Source organism: Coregonus clupeaformis, chromosome 26, assembly GCF_020615455.1.
Source record: "Coregonus clupeaformis isolate EN_2021a chromosome 26, ASM2061545v1, whole genome shotgun sequence".
Taxonomy (NCBI): Eukaryota; Metazoa; Chordata; class Actinopteri; order Salmoniformes; family Salmonidae; genus Coregonus; species Coregonus clupeaformis.
The window spans coordinates 36,080,702-36,100,036 of NC_059217.1; the positions used below are offsets into that span (position 1 = coordinate 36,080,702).

General features: G+C 44.2%; 3 protein-coding genes and 1 non-coding gene across 4 annotated transcripts in view; all 4 read right to left on the bottom strand.

The window, feature by feature from the left end:
- Nucleotides 1-467: 467 nt before the first annotated feature.
- Nucleotides 468-4,565, bottom strand: LOC121540717. The gene is made up of 3 exons (XM_041849761.2): nucleotides 4,172-4,565; nucleotides 1,744-3,068; nucleotides 468-1,125 (listed from the first exon to the last, which is right to left on the bottom strand). Exons 1-3 carry the CDS (start codon nucleotides 4,347-4,349, stop codon nucleotides 883-885), a joined length of 1,746 nt encoding a protein of 581 aa, XP_041705695.1. The 5' UTR covers nucleotides 4,350-4,565; the 3' UTR covers nucleotides 468-882.
- A 333-nt stretch (nucleotides 4,566-4,898) lies between these two features.
- On the bottom strand, nucleotides 4,899-11,602 carry LOC121540716 (40S ribosomal protein S13). The gene is made up of 6 exons (XM_041849759.1): nucleotides 11,531-11,602; nucleotides 10,968-11,016; nucleotides 9,615-9,693; nucleotides 6,774-6,943; nucleotides 5,727-5,827; nucleotides 4,899-4,973 (listed from the first exon to the last, which is right to left on the bottom strand). Exons 1-6 carry the CDS (start codon nucleotides 11,551-11,553, stop codon nucleotides 4,940-4,942), a joined length of 456 nt encoding a protein of 151 aa, XP_041705693.1. The 5' UTR covers nucleotides 11,554-11,602; the 3' UTR covers nucleotides 4,899-4,939.
- LOC121541018 lies at nucleotides 5,341-5,470 on the bottom strand. Its single transcript, XR_005995662.1, has one exon. It is a non-coding gene; the product is annotated as a small nucleolar RNA SNORA19 (small nucleolar RNA).
- A 2,687-nt stretch (nucleotides 11,603-14,289) lies between the features above and the next one.
- LOC121540715 (phosphatidylinositol 4-phosphate 3-kinase C2 domain-containing subunit alpha-like) overlaps nucleotides 14,290-19,335 on the bottom strand; it is an 83,934-nt gene continuing 78,888 nt past the window's right edge. Inside the window, exons 27-33 of the mRNA XM_045207839.1 lie at nucleotides 18,925-19,132; nucleotides 18,515-18,639; nucleotides 18,073-18,190; nucleotides 17,040-17,121; nucleotides 16,845-16,954; nucleotides 16,444-16,569; nucleotides 14,290-16,212 (exon numbers count right to left, since the gene is read on the bottom strand). Coding sequence (XP_045063774.1) covers nucleotides 16,030-16,212; nucleotides 16,444-16,569; nucleotides 16,845-16,954; nucleotides 17,040-17,121; nucleotides 18,073-18,190; nucleotides 18,515-18,639; nucleotides 18,925-19,132 — 952 coding nt within the window. The 3' untranslated portion in view covers nucleotides 14,290-16,029. The remainder of the gene's footprint in view (nucleotides 16,213-16,443; nucleotides 16,570-16,844; nucleotides 16,955-17,039; nucleotides 17,122-18,072; nucleotides 18,191-18,514; nucleotides 18,640-18,924; nucleotides 19,133-19,335) is intronic.

Here is a 19,335-nt window from a genome sequence, read left to right on the forward strand (position 1 = left end):
TTCACCGATGCTATTCGGTTCCCAACGTTCACCAAAAAGAGCCGTTCGTTCGCGAACAATCCATCACTGCTTCCTAACAGGCAGTCATCCTGAATCCAGGTTGTTGGTGAATAAAAATTCAAAATGTTGGATATCCCCACTTTGGCTGGATTCCAATAGGAATTACACATCACTTTGCAAGCCATCATAATGCAACTTGTTGGCCTGAAAACCATCAGTTTCAGGCCACTGAATTAGGGTAACAACACTGCTTTACAGTAAAATAAATCAATCACACAAACGAAAGTTCACGTAATTGACATGTAAAAGCAGATGCTCATGTTAAAGTCAAGATTCAGCCATTTTGAATGTCACACCGCTCAGAGATGCACAAAAACGATATAACATTCAATGTGGGTGAATCTTTCCTTTAACCTGCTTAGGAAAATTCTGAATCTGTAAAGATTAACATAGACAGTCCATTATGATTATGGTGTGAAACAAGGTTTTATTTATGAACTACAGTATGATCACAAATACCATCTGCTTATTATTATAGTTCTAAATACACCACTTATCTGGATTAAGATTTCAAAACTGATACAATTCAAACACTTAAAACATTTACAATAAAAACAAGCTCCATAGGGCATGAATAAATTACATTGCTGGGTCAGTCAGTAAGGCATACAAAAGTACATTAAATACAAGGTTAATAACTATAATAAATATAAAATAAATATAAAATCAGTGCAACAGTCACAGTTGAGTGTTGAGGTACAGTGCAGGTAAAATTTGATGACAAATCCTATTGGCCTAGGACCACCTTTCTTATAACTGACCTAAAAACACATGTTGCATTGCAACCAGTCAAAAGTTCAATAGAAAATTATGGAAAAACATTTATGTTCGGAGCTCATGGACCAGGGGTGTGGCCAATGTTGAAATGCTTAGCAGATTGGCCCAGATCTTCTCTCTGTGAGATTGACCGAAGCAGTAGCCAATGGCCTGCTCTGCTTCTTGGATCCTCCTTCGGAACCGTCCTCTGTCTCGGGCTAGCTCCTCCCAGGGTCCTTTGCGAGACGCCTGCCGAGCGAAGGGCCAAGTATGCATCACGTGAACCTGAACAAGTGGTGAAAACCGCACCTAAAACACAACAGGTACACACGTGTCAGTCAGATAAGGTCTTCTTCAATCTCACATTATTGTAGTGTAGAATTTAACACAACGGACAGTTTTAGTTCCATCTGTAACATTCTAATCCAGTACCAAGAGCAGGTGACTGCAGTGTTGGCAGAGAGACTTGCACAACACCAATTAACTGGAACTGAACTCTCTGCTGACTCGTATCACATGACGGGGTTAGTCATAACAACCTGTTGTTGCTAATCAACCATAAACAAGGGCTTGGGTAATCACACTTAGTGCGAGCTTATGAGGCAATAGTCATGTTGACTGACCTCACCATAAACTACAAGTGACATGACCTATTTTTTTTTTTTTATCACATACATTGGTTGTTAATACCAAGTATTTCTGAGTAAATAAGTGGTTCTCCCATCCTAATATTCAGTTCCTAATATTCAAGTAGTGTGAACTGGATTTATTGTGTGTTCATGTTTAGCTAATATGTCAATTTGAGCTATAAATAGTCCATGTTTGGTTGTGTATGTTTATATGGATGATGTGATAGGAGTATATCATGTTTAAGGTGGTAACGTTAGAACTAGGACTATAGACTGAGGGATGTAGAACTATAATAACCTTTTTTAGAGGTTGTTTGTCCTTGTCTTCCTGTGTTACTTTAGCTTCTGGTCTCCTCCAGGGCACCAGTGTAGTAACTGGGTGGCAATGCTGCTTCAGCTGTCTCTTGGGTAGACAAGGCTTTGTAGGACTGGTTGTTTGGGGGCTTTTGGTCCCCCTCTGCTTAGCATGGCCGGGTGGTGTCTGTGTGGGGCAGCTCTGTGGGGTGAGTGGGTCTTTTGTGCTGAAGGCAGGTGGCTCTGTGGTTTTAGGGAATCTCTGGAGGCAGGCACGGAAGTTCAGAGGGTGGTAAAGGTCGTCGTTTTGGGAGATGGACCTCCACAGCTGCTCCTCCTCGTCATCCTCAAAGGAGGAAGGGCCCACGCTCTCCCTCTCTGTGTCAGAAGAACATGAGGTCATGACTGAGGCCCTTTCAGCCTCCTGGGAGTGTGTAAGTGCTTTCTCTGTGTGAGGGACTGAGCTGACTACAGATGCCGTGAAACACAGGGGATTGTATGGGTCGGTGGGGCTGGTGAAGAGCTCCCAGAGCCTCTCGCTCTCCTCTTTGTCCAGGTCTGCGCACGAACCATCTGAACTCCCCCAGCTGCTCTCGCTATCTGAACGGCTGCTCCAGAAGCTCACGCCACCGCAGGTCTCTTGAAGTTCTTCGCCAGGCCTGCTGGATAGGTTACAATCGAGGCTGCTCCCAACACAATCTTCATTTTTTGTTTCCCCCATATTGGAGCAGCTTGAAATGCAGGCGGAGAAAGAGAAGGGGTTGTAGGGGTCGTTGGAGATGGACAAGGATTCCCAAAGTGCTTTACTGTCCTCGCTGTCAAACTCACCCATGTTTCGGTCATCCTCCTTTCCCCAGCTAAGATCCATATCATCTTCGGTGGTGTCATGTTTGGGTTTGAAGTCAAACACTTTCTCCTTGCAACACATTTCATCCGAGCTGGAGCTGCTTTCAGTGCTGCTCATAAACAGGTTCCAGTCACCTGGAAAGCCCAGTTTCCAGCTGGGGTGATGTCCAAGGCACAGTCCATCTTCGCTATCCATCGTGGCACGGGACACAAAGTCGTCCACCAATCCGCAGCACAGCTCCTCAGCCCGTAGGCTGGACAGAAGGGCCCCTGAGTGGGAATTCCCAGAGAAGGAATCACCCACGTCCCCGCAGAAATTCGATAGGGTGTTAGAGCCAGCAAGCATGACGCTTTCGTCACTGTCAAACAATGAGGAGAAGAGAAAGGATTCGGCTTGATTTGCTGCAGTAGTCATGTGCTGGACGTGTTGACCAGTTTCGTCCGTGATTCTCAGGTGGACTTCAAACCGGAACATTTGGAAAACTGTTAAAATAATCAAACAAAAAGATTTGGCTCAATATCAAATTCTCCCAAAATGTCCTCTTTTGCCTGATTAAACCAGACTGTATGGATTTAACAATTAACAAAAATATATTTGTTGACAATATTATGGCAACAGTAGTTCAATATCCGACATTTGTTACTTTGTAACGTCACTAGTACATTCTGCCAGTGTTCTAAAATAAGTTACGTAAACTACCGATATATTGGGTGCGTTTGTAAATTCGCTCTGGCTATCTCCTCCGATTTCAGAGCACTCTCGTCTGAGTGTCCCAGAGCGGAGAATAACTTTGAATTTACGAACGCTCAACACCCGTTGAATATGGCTGGTGTCAGTAAACATCGGCAAAAAGGCTTAATTAAATTGTTGCCAGCATCACAGTAACCAACGCTCTGGATAACATGAAAACAGCCTAACCAGCTCTGCTAGGGCAAGTAAAATGGTCAGTGAGGTGTTCTCTCATTTATGTCTGGAAGTAGCTAGCAAGCTAGCTAACTTTAGCCAGTTAGCTTGGGTGCTTGACTGCAGTTGTGAGACCAGAACTCTCGGACAACCCTACTCCTCCGCCAGAGCGTCCAGTGTGCGTTCTGAACGCTCCGAGAGCGAAACGTTCTGAATTTACGAACGGACAATCTGACAACGCTCTGAATTTACGAACGGACAATCTGACAACGCTCTGAATTTACGAATGGACAATCTGACAACGCTCTGAATTTACGAACGGACAATCTGACAACGCTCTGAATTTACGAACGGACAATCTGACAACGCTCTGAATTTACGAACGGACAATTTGACAACGCTCTGAATTTACGAACGGACAATTTGACAACGCTCTGAATTTACGAACGGACAATTTCACAACGTTCTGAATTTACGAACGACCAGAGGTCACTCTGGCACTCCAGAGTGAATTTAAGAACCCACCCAATGTTCCCAAAGAAAGTACAGTAGGGTTTAGAAACCCTGTGTTACGGTCGTCTGTTTTATGGTATCAGGACAAAACACAAGTTAGCAGTCCGACCAGGGCCACATTTCCCACACATACAAAATGAACAGTGAGGTTTCTGTTGCATCAAATTACCTGCCAAGAAGCTGTAGTAAATGACATGGACCAACACCCGTAGTTGTTCCCACAGTACGGTCAGTACGTGCTTGGTCCAAGGTAGAAGCGCCATACCCCCCTCGCCAAACCTCTCCATCGCAGTCCGATGAGAACCCTTCCTAAAACCAACACTTGATGCCATTTTTTCTTGAGCCATGTCGATGATTCTAGGAATTATCCTCACGTGTTCTGATATTCCTCGTCTAAAACAAATAGATTACTCTCCGTCGTCAGTTGTCGTACTGTACGAAAATACTTCATTTTCACCAGAAGTATGTCTTTCTACCTATATTAAAATCTCAAATGTTGACTAGTGGCGCCATATTCTCAGTGTTGTTATTGTTGTTGTAGCTAGTAAAGAGTGAATGTCAAACTAGTGCGACACTGCCCTAATATAAAGTCCGTGTCGTCATAACATGATGTGATTGGACAAGGTAAGTGTCAGTCACACCCAAGTACATCCTCATTGTAAACACTCCCTCAAATTACGTGTTTTAGTGACGCAGTGAAAGTGCCAGTAAATTCCCGAGCCAGCCAGCTGAGGCTGACCCTTTCGGTTAGTGTAGATTAAAATGTCTGACATCACAATAACAAAGATAGAAGCTTTCACTATCCATATCATTCCGACTGTTATTCATTGGTGGGCTACATAAAGCCAAACAAACTATTCTCAAACGTTTCCTCTTAAAATAAAGACAAATAAATATTTCAATCCAAATTCTTTATTTATCCAAAACGTGATGATGATTATGCCACCAGAGCAGAAGCTGTCGATGACTCACTGTAGAACAGAAACAGAAGGAAATTATTACAAATAGGAAAGCACATTACTACTCTCATAATCCAAAAGTGAAACACCAAACCAACCAACCATGAGGAGAATACAAATAACTACTTTGCATTTCAAGATCCAACATAAATCCGGGCATTTCAAGATCCAACATAAATCCGGGCATTTCAAAATCCAACATAAATCCAGGCACCCCACACTTTCACTTCAAGGCTTTACTTTAAAATCTTAAATAATGACTTTCGCTTTCTTATCCTTTCTATCTGACCCCAGATCAGTCAATCAGCCTATGTGAATCAAATGACCAGGGTGCTGGCAATCCCAGGAACTAAGCCATTGGTTGGAGTGTATTATACAGTGCTGTATGAAGGTGACTGGTAGAGTTGGCACAGTGCAGCCACTCTGCTAATTGAGCTCCAATGTTCCTCTGGCACAAAATAAATATCTTAGCTCTTACAGAGCAAAGAGCAGGACAATGAATTGTGCAGGATAAATGGCATAGACAGAGGCTTGATACATTTACATTTTAGTCATTTAGCAGACGCTCTTTAATCAGAGCGACTTACAGGAGCATTTAGGGTTAAGTGCCTTGCTCAAGGGCACATCGACAGATTTTTCACCTAGTCGGCCCGGGGATTAGAACCAGCGACCTTTCGGTTACTGGCACAACGCTCTTAACCACTAAGCTACCTCACGGATTTATCAGGGGTAAAACATTTCCCTGACAGAGGTTTTGGTACGTACTACTTCCAGTTGGGAGCAAGTACTCTCCTGGTCTTGTAGTAACGGGCCAGCCTGTGGATCCTGCTCTCAGTGAGGATCAGGCGGAACTTGGCATCCTTGTCCTGCAAAGAACAGGGGTACAGATATTAGCATATCTAGAAACAAAGAACTTGACAATCCATTCACGAAGAGTGAACATGACTCCTCCCACATGCAGTACAAAAACACCTGGCCAAGAAGGGAGTGTGCTATCCATGATATGGCTCAAAATATGCTGCACTCAAAAACATACACTTTATATACACAAAAGTATGTGGACACCCCTTCAAATTAGTGGATTCGGCCATTTCAGCCACACCCGTTGATGACAGGTGTATGAAATCGAGCACACAACCATGCTATCTACATAGACAAACATTGGCAGTAAATTGGCCTTACTGAAGAGCTCAGTGACATTCAACGGGGCACCATCATGGGATGCCACCTCTCCAACAAGTCAGTTCATAATTTTCTGCTCTGCCCCAGTCAACTGTAAGCTCACAGAACAGGTCCGCTGAGTGCTGAAGTGCATAAAAATCGTCTGTCTTCGGTTGCAACACTCACTACCGAGTCCCAAACTGCCTCTGGAAGCAACGTGTCTTGCTTAATAGACTCAAAATGGGGGAAATTGTTTGCGAACAGAAAATGAAAAAAATCGGGCATCCTTGTTTGACAAGCTTTGGTAGTACCCCTTCCATTTCAAAACGCATGCTGTGTGTGTGTGTAATGAACGCAACACATGCATTCTGGTTCTTTCAAACCCTGCCTGACATCTGGTCCCCTTTTCGCTAACTTCCATAGACGTAGCGCACCGTCTAGTTTCTACCCCGTAACCTTCACTTCTATCAGATCAATAGTGTGACTGAGGGGCTGAAGGGACAGCTTTCTGAATGCAATGCAGCATAAGAAAACACAACCTCCGTCCCTTGAAGTCAACACTGTTCTGTCATGACAAGATTTCACCCATCAAACCATATTTGATCAGCCATTAGCCTACAACAAGGAAATACATTTTTATGTTATGCACACCTTTCTGTTCCTCTCTAGATGCTTCCTGACAGCCACAGCCTTCTTGATGAGGTGGTACAGGTCCTCTGGGAGGTCTGGGGCCAGGCCCTTGGTCTTGAGGATCCTCAAAATTTTGTTGCCGGTGACAAAGCGTACCTGGGCCACACCGTGGGAGTCCCTCAGAATGACACCTGGACACAGAGGGGGAGGAAGGAAGGGTCAGAGTCAACTTGACAGTCGAGAAATGACCTAAGTCAAGGCTGGATGCCTGTCTGTTTGGCATGACAACAACGCATTCTGAAGAAACAGGCACATGAGCTAGCCTAAATCAAGCTCAACAACAAATAGATACTAAGCTCTCATTCATGGATTGTCTGCCACAGAGGAAAATAATTTGCTATTACTAATATGAATACTTATTAATATGAATATTGATAGATTGTATACTGAACAAAAATATTAACGCAACATGTAAAGTGTTGGTCCCACGTTTCATGAGCTGAAAAAAATTATGCTCACAAAAAGTTTTTCAAATTTTGTGCACAAATGTGTTTACATCCATTAGTGAGCATTTCTCTTTTGCCAAGATAACCCATCCATATCAAGAAGCTGATTAACCAGCATGATCATTACACAGGTGCACCTTATGCTGGGGACAATAATAGGTCACTAACATCTGCAGTTTTGTCACAACACAATGCCACAGATGTTTCAAGTTGAGGGTGCGTGCAAATGGCATGCTGACTGCAGGAATGACCACCAGAGCTGCTGCCAGAGGATTGAATGTTAATTTCTCTACCATAAGCCGCATCCACAATGTCGTTTTAGAGAATTTGGCAGTACGTCCAACCGGCCTCACAACCGCAGACCACGTGTAACCACGCCAGCCAAGGACCCCCCACATCCGGCTTATTCACCTGCGGGATCATCTGAGACCATCCACCCGACAGCTACTGAAATTGTGGGTTTGCACAACCAAATAGTTGTCAGAAACTGTCTCAGGGAAGCTCATCTGCGTGCTCGTCAACCACACCAGGGCCTTGACCTGACTGCAGTTTGGCGTCGTAACCGACTTCAGTGCGCAAATGCTCACCTTCGACGGCCACTGGCACGCGGGAGAGGTGTGCTCTTCACGGATGAATCCCGGTTTCAACTGTACCGGGCAGATGGCAGATAGAGTGTACGGCGTCGTGTGGGCTAGCAGTTTGCTGATGTCAAAGTTGTGAACATCGTGCCCCATGGTGGCGGTGAGGTTATGGTATGGGCAGGCATACGCTACAGAATGCACAGAGATCCCCTGAAGAAATCCTGAGGACCATTGTTGTGCCATTCATCCGCCATCACCTCATATTTCAGCATATAAAAGGATCGGTACACAATTTCTGGAAGCTGCAAATGCTCAATTTCTTCCATGGTCTGCATACTCACCAGACATGTCACCCATTGAGCATGTTTGGGATGCCCTGGATCGACATGTACGACAGCATGTTCCAGTTCCCGCCAATATCCAGCAACTTTGCACAGCCATTGAAGAGTGGGACAACATTCCACAATCAACAGCCTGATCAACTCTATGTGAAGGAGATGTGTCATGCAGCATGAGGCAAATGGTGGTCATACCAGATACTGACTGGTTTTCTGATCCAGGTATCTGTGACCAACAGATGCATATCTGTATTCCCAGTCATGTGAAATCCATAGATTAGGGCCTAATTCATTTATTTCAATTGACCGATATCCTTACATGAACTGCAACTCAGTAAAATCTTGTTGCGTTTATATTTTTGCTCAGTGTATTTGCCAGTTTTAAAAAAAATAACATGACCGGGATATCACAAAAAAGGCTGACATATTTCCATTGTGGTCCCTAAACTGTATTTGCCAGTTTTGTTGAACATTATTTTAAAATTACGTTATGGTAAACACGTGCTTTGAGTTGCTGTGATAGTTTGTTCCAGTCAACAGCGCCAGTATATAAAAAGGTCTTAACGGATACACTCTTAAATTTAAAAACAGGCAATAGAGTCTCTGGTGTTGTATTGGTGGACATCTCTAATATAAGTTAAATAATATGATAAGTACCTAGGGGCTGAGTCAGTAATAATTCTATGGAACAGACAAAGTAAAGTTAATGACTCTCTACAGATCATATTCAGTTAAAGATCCACTATTCAGAAATCGCTCCGGCATTTCCGGGTTGCTAAAATTCGAATAGTTTGCCCAATTTCAGTTTATGTGACAAAATAAGCAAGTATAGTGTAGAGAATCATTGTACCATCTAAACCGATGTGAAATATATTTTCCATAACCTAAAATATTTTATTTTCAACTGAAAGTCGCTCTGGAGAAGAGCGTCTGCTAAATGACTAAAATGTAAAAATGGTGTACAAAACCAAAAGACGCAAAAATCTAAACTTAAGGGGAAACAGAAATAGCGCACATAGAACCGATCTACCGCTTCTTGGACTTGCTTCCAATGACAGATCAAACTCTTTTCTATATAAATTTGGTCAAGTCACCCAAAAAGTTACATATTGCAGCTTTAAGAGTGATTAACACAATGCTTAGCATATTTATCCATTTCCCCTTTCTGTATTCATGTTTTCACTGTAAGTTGCTCTGGATGAGTGTCTGCTAAACGACTTAAATGTAAATGTTTAGAGAACATTTTGTACGACCTGATTAGAATATAAAGCGCCTGTCTCCAAGAGCCCAGTTAGACATTTCCTGTAATTGTGCTGGAGGTGTTCTCCCTGAATTCTAGTATTAAACCAGATAGATTTTTTTAAATTGATATTATCAATGACAGCTCTCCTTTTGTGGAAATTCCTATTACACAGTGGTAGTACTTGTTAACTTTACCAATCTGAGAGGGGGTCAATCCCTTCTTCGCCAGCTTGAAGATCTGTTCCTTGACATCATCAGAGGCCAGCTTCAGCCACTGGAAGAGAAGACCATAGGAGTATTATAGCCGGAGTATGACGATGAGGGCCGACTGTTCATCCAATGATCACCTTACGGATCCCAGACTCAAAAAGGATATGAAAATGTTCCTCAATCCAGGCCTTGAGTTGGCATAGGCTTCTCCCGATTAACCCTCAACTCAAAGTAGTGAATAAAAATGATCAAAATCCATTTAGCTTATTCATAAAACACAGCTTTCTATCTCCAAGCTAATGCTAAAGCAGGCCATTGGAATCCATCAAAGTGTGAAGCTTGTTGGGATGAAAAGCTGCCGGAATACAATGGCCTGGCTGCTTTAGCTACCTAGCTTGGAGTTGGAAAGCGGCGTTTTATTAAAGAACGTGGCATATCTTTGATAATTTTCCTCTTTTTGTTGCACCGTACTAAAGCGTTTTGCAACAATATGTAATGAATACACCCCGGGATTGAGGAACCGTTTCATATCCGTGTCCAGTGAGCAGATCAGGAAATGACGATAGTAACCCCTAGCCACATTCTGTAACCCGGTATGTGGCGTTCCCTTACAGATACATATTGGTATTGGCACCATACTCACCAAATACAGAAGTATTTTACCCAAACGTAACTTGTCGATACTTCATTCTGGATTTGGAAGGCTCTGGTGGCTTATAAACTCCTGTGGCTAGTTGTCCATGATAACCAGGCAGTCAGAAAATGCTAGTTATTTCATTTATTTTTTTGCACCATGCACAAATTACATTTTGGGTTAAGTGCCTTGCTCAAGGGCACATTGAGAGATCTTTCACCTAGTCGGCTCCGGGATTCCAACCAGCTACCTTTCAGTTTCTGGCCCAACGCTCTTAACCGCTAGGCTACCTGCTGCCCCAAATAATATACAATGTGCCATCTGGGTGTCATTCATAACGACTCTTAATCCAAATTGCACTGTGACATGCAGTACTTTGGGGTGGACTCATTAGTTGCACACCATAATTTAACGCTTTGCCACGGAAACAGTTTACTCCAAACGCTCTGCAACTTGACATAAGCTGTTGAATTCCGTTTTGTTCTGTCTTGATCAATGAGATGAGGTCGGAAAGTGTTGGTGAGAAGAATTCAGAAAGTATCGGCAAGTTAAATTCAGATAAAAAAGGACTGCAACAGGTAGGTGTCCACCCACCTTACTTACCAGTCTTATGTAGATAGTAGACACTAGTTGCCTACATCCACTCGTATAGTATACAGCAGACCAATATTGACCCAACAATATTGATGAACCGTTATACTTACAGTGGGGACACTTCGCCTGTAAGGCAGCGCCGACTGGGACAAGCCCTTTCTGCAACAATAATTATATTCACATTAGTTTGTCAACTTATAAGTAAACTGTGGCAGGAAACAAGTTGAAAAAATGTGAGTACCGTGCAATTCATTGCCTACAAATTCAATGAACCGACTGAGGTGGTTATAGCTAGCTAGTGAAGTCTGTCAAATACTAACTAGCCAACGGCTCTATTGCAGACAATAAGACTAAAATGTTTAACCAGGGAGTAGGCCTGACTAGCTAACTCATTAATAAGCCAGTGTTAAACATGTGCTGGATCCTTTAACTTACCGAGTTTAACGTACATCCCACATGAATGCAGTTAAGTGTGTTGGCTAACTAACCTTAGCTAGCGGTAACTAGCTTATTGCTGGCTAGCTTGTTCAAACTCATTTATTGGAACTGGGGCAATTTAGACGGTTCAATGTGGATGTCATGTGTACACAATATATTCCCATTGTATAAATGGTAAATACATGTAATAACAGATGTTAGAAAAACACTTTTGTACGTTGAAAAGAAAGCTTACCCGGGAGCATGCATGCGACCCATGATGGCGGTAGAAGAAGAGAGGGCCTCCACGAGACTGAAAGAACAATGTTGCGCCTGCGTGGAAAATGACGTCATATGCGCTTGACTAGATAGCCACAATCCTGAATTTTTTGGGGGGGGTCATTTAGCAGACGCTCTTATCCAGAGCGACTTACAGGAGCAATTAGGGTTAAGTGCCTTGCTCAAGGGCACATCGACAGATTTTTCACCTAGTCGGCTCGGGGATTAGAACCAGCGACCTTTCGGTTACTGGCACAACGCTCTTAACCACTAAGCCACTAAGCTTTCTACCCCTCATTATCTTTATTTGTAAACCCCTCTACCTGTAAAGTGATCAACAAGACCTTTGACTTCATCTGGAAAATATGTCTCAAACTAAAAAAAGTCAGTCCTCTCAATTAAAAGATCTGAAGGAGGTCTGGAATAATGATGGGAAGTTCGGCTCTTTTCTGAGAGCCGGCTCTTTTGACTCGGCTCCCAAAGAAGAGCCGGCTCTTTCGACTCCCGAACGGCTCTTTATTTAGGATCTTTTGTAGCCTATATTTTACCTTAACTTTGAAAAAAAATCATGGTTTATGTGTTGAAAACCCTTTTGCTTTCAGTGTTTTTATGAGAGACCTTATAATGCCTAATTCTGTGCATTTATTCTGTGACAAAACCACTCTTACATTTGTTTATTTCAATTAAACTTTTTTATTGCACAAATTAACAATAAACTTCAAACAAATCCACAGAACAGAATCAAAACCAGAACCAAACTCCAGCAAACAGCATTAGTCCTCAGGGCAGGTTGGCATTCAGGAAGATCAGATGCCTCAGCTTGGATGGGCTGATAGGCCTGATACGATTTCGCCTCTCCGTGAGTATCTGCCCTGTTTTGGAGAAGATTCTCTCAGAAGGAACTGATGTGGCAACAATACATAGTCTCCCCTCCATCACATCAGTTGCAGTAGGAGAGGTTATACTTGCACGCATGGGGATGGCAGTAGACGTTACAGCAGCTGTTGTTCTGGTATGAGACACACCAGGATCAGTAGATGGTGAGCTGGCTTGCCCTCTCTCCTCTAACTGCACTGTAGGATGGACAGTTCTTGTATGTCTATGCAGGTTTGTGGTGGAACCTGCTCTTATAGTGACCTTCGTTTTGCAGTGAAGGCACTCTGCTTTCTTGTTCCCAATATCTTTAAACTGCAGCCAGATGCTGCTTCGCTTTCTAGTGTCACTCATAGTTAAACGACACGACAATGCAAGACGCACACACGCTCCTCAGTCCGCTCTGTCTCTCTCTTCACTTGCAGTGGAGTCAAGTGGTGTGTCTGCCCCGCCCCCCTCTCTGTTTACACATCCTTAATTCTCACGTGAATGCCGCATGCTGGTCGCCATGCTGGCCAATCATAACAGACCTCTGTGAAAGTGAAACCTAAGCAGCGAATGGGCAAAAAACTGGGAGCCGGCTCTCACTCGATGCGAGCCGGCTCTTCTGATTCACTACAAAGAGCCGGCTCTCAGAGCCGATGCTTGTGCGCATGACCCATCACTAGTCTGGAAGTGTTGGATTTTGTTGACATAAATAACACCTCAAGATCAATTGGTTGAAAATATGTTTAGTCAATACAGAATCTATTTGGTATTTCATTCCAAACATTGTGTTAAATAAGTTGTGAAGTCTTCAATTTTTACTCTAATGTAATTATATTCCTGAAAGATTTCCCGCTAAATTGGCTAGGTTTCACCAACAAGCTTTAATGTCCTGGAAAATGTTTCCTGCACAACTTTTCCCCACATAAAGCTATTTTGTGGAATAATTCAGACATAACTGTAAGGAATAAGTCATTGTTCTACCCTAGCTGGCATGAGGAAAATTGACTTTGTTCTTGGCCTGTCTAACTTGGGTTTTTACTGCAAAATTATCATTGTTTGGCTAATTGTGGGGTGCCGAGGTTTTGGACACCTTGAACACGCAACTTAAATATCATCCAAAAATCACTTTACAAATACAAAAGGTACACTTACCGTTAGCTGTTTTACCACAGATTTCCAATGAGGTTTATTTAACACAGCTTCGAGACAACGTTTTTCAGAGTTCCCTCCTGACTTTCCGTAGTTCAGGTAAATGTGCCACGCAAAAAAAAAACACCTCTGTGGGAATCTGTTAAAACCGCACACAGTAAGGCTGCGTTTAGAAAGGCAGCCCAATTTTGGTCTTTTGACCAATCAGATCAGCTCTAAAAAAGCGATGTGAAAAGATCTTACGTGATTGGTCAAAAGTATATATCTGAATTGGTCTCACTGTCTTAACACAGCCTAAGAGTTTCAGGACTATTGTTCATATTGGCAGCGCTGTGGTTAATATTTCGAATGAGAACCCAAGGCTTTGGATCCTCGAGAGATAATCAGGTGCATGGAAATACTAACCTAACGTGCAGGCGTAAAATAAACGCCTGAAAATAGATCTCCTACATACTGGTCTTGAGGAATAGAAAAACACTTTTGGGAGAGATTCTCTTCTGCACTGTCCATCAACCAATCCAGTAAACGTGTAGGAGTTAATATAGAGTGTCGCCTTGCTAGCGTTACAGGCTCTCTTTTTTAAATTTCCCCTGAAAAACGGAACATCCAGTTGTTGGGCTATGGAAATACAGACCTTTCTTTGGTGCAATAACTCTCAATGAGAGTCAATATGACTGATTCTATTGGCCCTTTCCCAACATGAATCATAAAAAAACACTGTCACAATCTTTGTTCAAAAAACATTTAATTTGCTTTAGGAAAGAGGGATTACAGTACACACCGATTCATTCGGGTTAAGGTAACCAATTAAGAATAAATAACTGGCCATGTTAATAGAAAATCATACAGTCATTAAAATAGTGGATCAAGTCACTATTCATAGTGTGAGTGATGCTTATCATAATTGTCTTTGTTGACATTCTCTTTAAAACCACTCCCGGATAAATTCATTATTTCATCTTTAGGTTTGTAGTCGGCTCAGAGGAAGCAGTGTATCTCCTGCCCTGGATGTCTTTCCCTTTTTTTGTCCTGATGGCTCCAATTCAGAGTTACCCCTATAGCACAAATCTAGGATCAGCTTACCCCACCCCAAATCCTACCCTTAAAACCAATAGGAGGTGAAAGAAAAACTGGCATTGGATCAGTGTTGAGGCAACCTTATCCTACACCATCAAATGCACAGACAAGAGAATGTTCGTGATACAAATCCCCAAAAAGGTGCAGTGAAAAGGAGTCAAGTATTTACCATATAAAATACATGGTAGTATGCATACAAGTGGGAGCTGATCGTTCCAACACCTTCTGATGCTAGTCCAGAACCCTGCTCACACTGGAAGAACTGTTGACATTATTTGACAGAATAGATTTCTTTTTTTCAATTGGGTTATCACAATTTTTTTATAAAATATATTGCGATAAGGCTAAAGTGGAGTGTATACGAGATTGTGAACACAAACAAGGCACCATGTTCGCTTCCCCTTTGAGAGTGGTTTGCCATCATCATCAGTTCTTTTGGCACGTGATTGGATAACACAAGATCACTCTCTTTCCTGGAGACTGGTTTGTGATGGGTACGTTCCCAGACGTTCTCAGCTAGCTTAGCAGGAAACCAGACGCTTCCTATTTGTTTACGTAGGAAAAAAATAATGTAAAAATGAGCCACTTCAACAAAAAAAAAAAAGAAGTGTCAACCTATATACACACTCTTCTGAAGCTAAGATGTTTTGGTCCTCGAATGTCAAAATGTACAAAACATTACAGCTCCTGTGTTATAGTTTTTGAACAAACAAAATAAGTGGAGATTGTTTGCTACAATGAGGAAACAAACTTGATTAGTGAGAGGGAGAGACAGAGAGCGAGAAAGGCCCCAACCAGAATCAACCCCTAGCCCCTATCTATCTCTTAGGCACTTGTGTAGAGCTGAAAGGTCGGTGCTACAACCATATTGCTTATAATTCTTTAGGATCTACATGAAGTGCCAAAAGGGGTAAGGGGCTAGGGGTGGTTACTGGACAGGACCTAAGGGGTAAGGGGCTAGGGGTGGTTACTGGACAGGACCTAAGGGGGTAAGGGGCTAGGGGTGGTTACTGGACAGGACCTAAGGGGGTAAGGGGCTAGGGGTGGTTACTGGACAGGACCTAAGGGGGTAAGGGGCTAGGGGTGGTTACTGGACAGGGCCTAAGGGGGTAAGGGGCTAGGGGTGGTTACTGGACAGGACCTAAGGGGGTAAGGGGCTATAGGAGGTTATTGGACAGGACCTAAGGGGCTAGGGGTGGTTTCTGGACAGGCCTTAAGGAGCTAGGAGGGGTTTCTGGACAGGGCCTTGAGGTTGAGGAGGAAGGGGGTGGATTTGAGGCACCACCCTGGGGGGTGTGGCCAGTTCCCAGTTCCGTTGCCCTTATATGGGTGTATCTCGGGAGTTTTCTAAGAGAGGCGAGAAGCAGCGTTGTTCTCAGGTGGAGTCGTCTAGAAGTAGGGCACGGCGGTCAGCTTGTACCACTTGACAGTCTCCTTGCTGAGGTCGAAGTCTTTGAGTGTGAGCGTGACGCCGCCCAGGTAGCAGTTCTCTCTCAGCGACTCGGCACTGAGCACGCTCAGTTGCAGCTCCCGCAGCCCCAGGGTCTCCTTGCTGTAGCCACTGTACACCAGCTGAGGAGGAGGTAGTCAGAGTAGTTAGCACATGCTAGCATCAGTTAGCCCGAGTAGGCAGCAGTTAGCCCGAGTAGGCAGCAGTTTGTATGAGTTAGATCAGTCACACAAACAGATCAGGAGAACAGTTACAAAGTGACACAGCAGGTCAGGACACAAAGCCGTTAACTATGACAATTTGCTACAGGGCCCTAATGGAAATGACCAATAGCCTACACCGATTTCACTCACCATTTCGTTGAAAGTGGGGTTCCTGGTCTTCCTGGATATCTTTGTTTTGCGCTTGGAGGTTTTGTGGGGGTCTGGGAGCAGGTAGGTTTTCACATAGGGGTTAGGGTCTGTCCCCTCCTCAGATACCTATGAGCAGGCGGATGGACATGGACCTAGTTAATGGTGCATTGGGTAAGGCCAAACTGAGGATTCACGTCCGTAATTCAATCCAATGCAACTTTATTCATCCCATCAGGGGCAAATAAATGTCCCTTGAGATATGTTTAATGGTAAATTAACCACCACGCTGCCTCAGCCCCCTCTGTAAGGCTGAGGATAAAAGTATAAATTCATTATAAAAATGCCAAATGTTTTGAGTTGTGCGCTAGTTAGGATTGGGCCCTGTGAGCCACCGTACTCACCAGGTCTCGGATGTGCATGACCATGATAAAGAGTGTGCTGTTCCTGTAGGACACGGATAGCTTCACCTCCCCCTCAACTCTGCCTGAGGTGGGACTCAACGGTGGCGCCTCTGCAGAACAAATCACATTTTAAAAACTGTAGCTGCGACAATGGTCATACGTAGAGAAATTGGGCAGAGTAGGACTCAGGTTTACCTGGTGCTCTGGCCGTCGCCTCCAATCCTTCCGTCTTGTCGTCTCTTGCGATCGGATGGAAGAATGTATAGATAAGATCACACTGATAGAGAGAGAGAAAATGGTCAGTGAAAATGGAGTGCATTGCGCTTTTATAACTCTTGTGTAGGTGGGTGTGTGTGGGTGAATGGTTAGGTGGGTGTGTGTGTGTGGATGGTTAGGTGGGTGTGTGTGGGTGGATGGTTAGGTGGGTGTGTGTGTGTGGGTGGATGGTTAGGTGGATGTGTGTGTGTGGGTGGATGGTTAGGTGGATGTGTGTGTGTGGGTGGATGGTTAGGTGGGTGTGTGTGTGTGGGTGGATGGTTAGGTGTGTGTGTGTGGGTGGATGGTTAGGTGGGTGTGTGTATGGTTAGGTGTGTGTGTGTGTGGGTGGATGGTTAGGTGGGTGTGTGGGTGGGTGGGTGGATGGTTAGGTGGGTGTGTGTGTGTGGGTGGATGGTTAGGTGGGTGTGTGTGTGTGGGTGGATGGTTAGGTGGGTGTGTGTGTGTGGGTGGATGGTTAGGTGGGTGTGTGTGTGTAGGTGGATGGTTAGGTGGGTGTGTGTGTGTGGGTGGATGGTTAGGTGGGTGTGTGTGTGTGTGTGGGTGGATGGTTAGGTGGATGTGTGTGTGTGGGTGGATGGTTAGGTGGATGTGTGTGTGTGGGTGGATGGTTAGGTGTGTGTGTGTGTGTGGGTGGATGGTTAGGTGTGTGTGTGTGTGTGGGTGGATGGTTAGGTGGGTGTGTGTGTAGGTGGATGGTTAGGTGGATGTGTGTGTGTGGGTGGATGGTTAGGTGGATGTGTGGGTGTGGGTGGATGGTTAGGTGGATGTGTGTGTGTGGGTGGATGGTTAGGTGGATGTGTGGGTGGATGGTTAGGTGGATGTGTGTGTGTGGGTGGATGGTTAGGTGGGTGTGTGTGTGTGGGTGGATGGTTAGGTGGGTGTGTGGGTGGATGGTTAGGTGGGTGTGTGTGTGTGGGTGGATGGTAAGGTGGGTGTGTGTGTCAGTCACCTGGGTGACCTCTGTGGAACTCCTCAACAGGTTTTGAACATAACCGTTGAGCTCAATCTTCCTCTTGGCTGCCACGTCCTTGATGTGGGTGCGGCCCAGCACCATTCTATTAGGGAACCTAGGGAGGGGACGGGGAAAGGTTAGTGCACTAACAAGAAGGGTGCATCTGTGGTAGAAGTGGGAGCTACACTTGGAAGGGAAGCATACATTACCCACATACAATGCAAGGCACTGAGTTAAAGCACAATTGTTTTTATATCGTTATGAATATTATTACTATCTTTGCACAAATGTAAGTTACTTTTGGCTTTCTAAGGTCCAATAAGGCAGACTTTCAACCTTTACCACGTCTTTTTGGGAACAGAGTAATGCTATGCCACTTCCAGACAGCCTCAGGTTCTAGGTTCTCCACAAATGTCTGTGTGTGTGTCTGTGTGCGTACCCTGGCAGCTTCCACAGAGGGAAGAGGATGCACAGCTTGTTGTGGAGCTCTTGGAACTCATCGAAGGTGCGGAAGAGAAACTGGGCCTCGCTCTGTCCCTCTCGCAGGAGCCTCACCACGTACGTCTACAGGAGGAGGAGGGAGAGGAGGGGAAGGAGGAGGAGGGGAGGAGGAGGAAGAAGAGAAGGAAGAGGGGGTGGAATTTGAGTTTCTTATTCAGAATTCCATTGATGTTGTGACTACTCTATATATTTTCATTTACACAAAACTCTTTATATGCCAGATATGTGTTCTTCTGGCATCCCTATAGGGCAGCTTGGCCCTGTCTATGAAGGAACAGTGAGACCATGGTGTATGTAAACACATCAATAGACACATTCATATATGTACGTCTCTGGTTGGAGACTCACATAGTGCTTGTCGGGGTTGTATCTCTTCTGGAAGGAGAAGATGGAGGCATCGCGGATGCGCCCCTCCTGCTTCAGTGTATAGGTCTTGGGGGAGAAGGAGAGGATGAGCTCGTCGTTGGACGGCAGGCCAGAGAAGCGCAGCTGGGCCAGGTTGTGGATGAAGAAGTTGAACTTGGTGGCCACGCTGCCCAGGCTGGATTCGATCAACCTGGAGGGAGGGAGGTGGGAAAGAAGGTTAAACTTTAGACAAAAGGGAGTATGTTGTTGAATTAATCTATTACACAGAGGGAGAAGAGAGACAGGAGGTAAATGGATGATAAAATGGCTAATAGCAGGCTAGTAACTGGGAGTTCTAAGGCGTTCATGATGTTATGCTGCAATGATTTATATATACACTAGATGACTGACAGG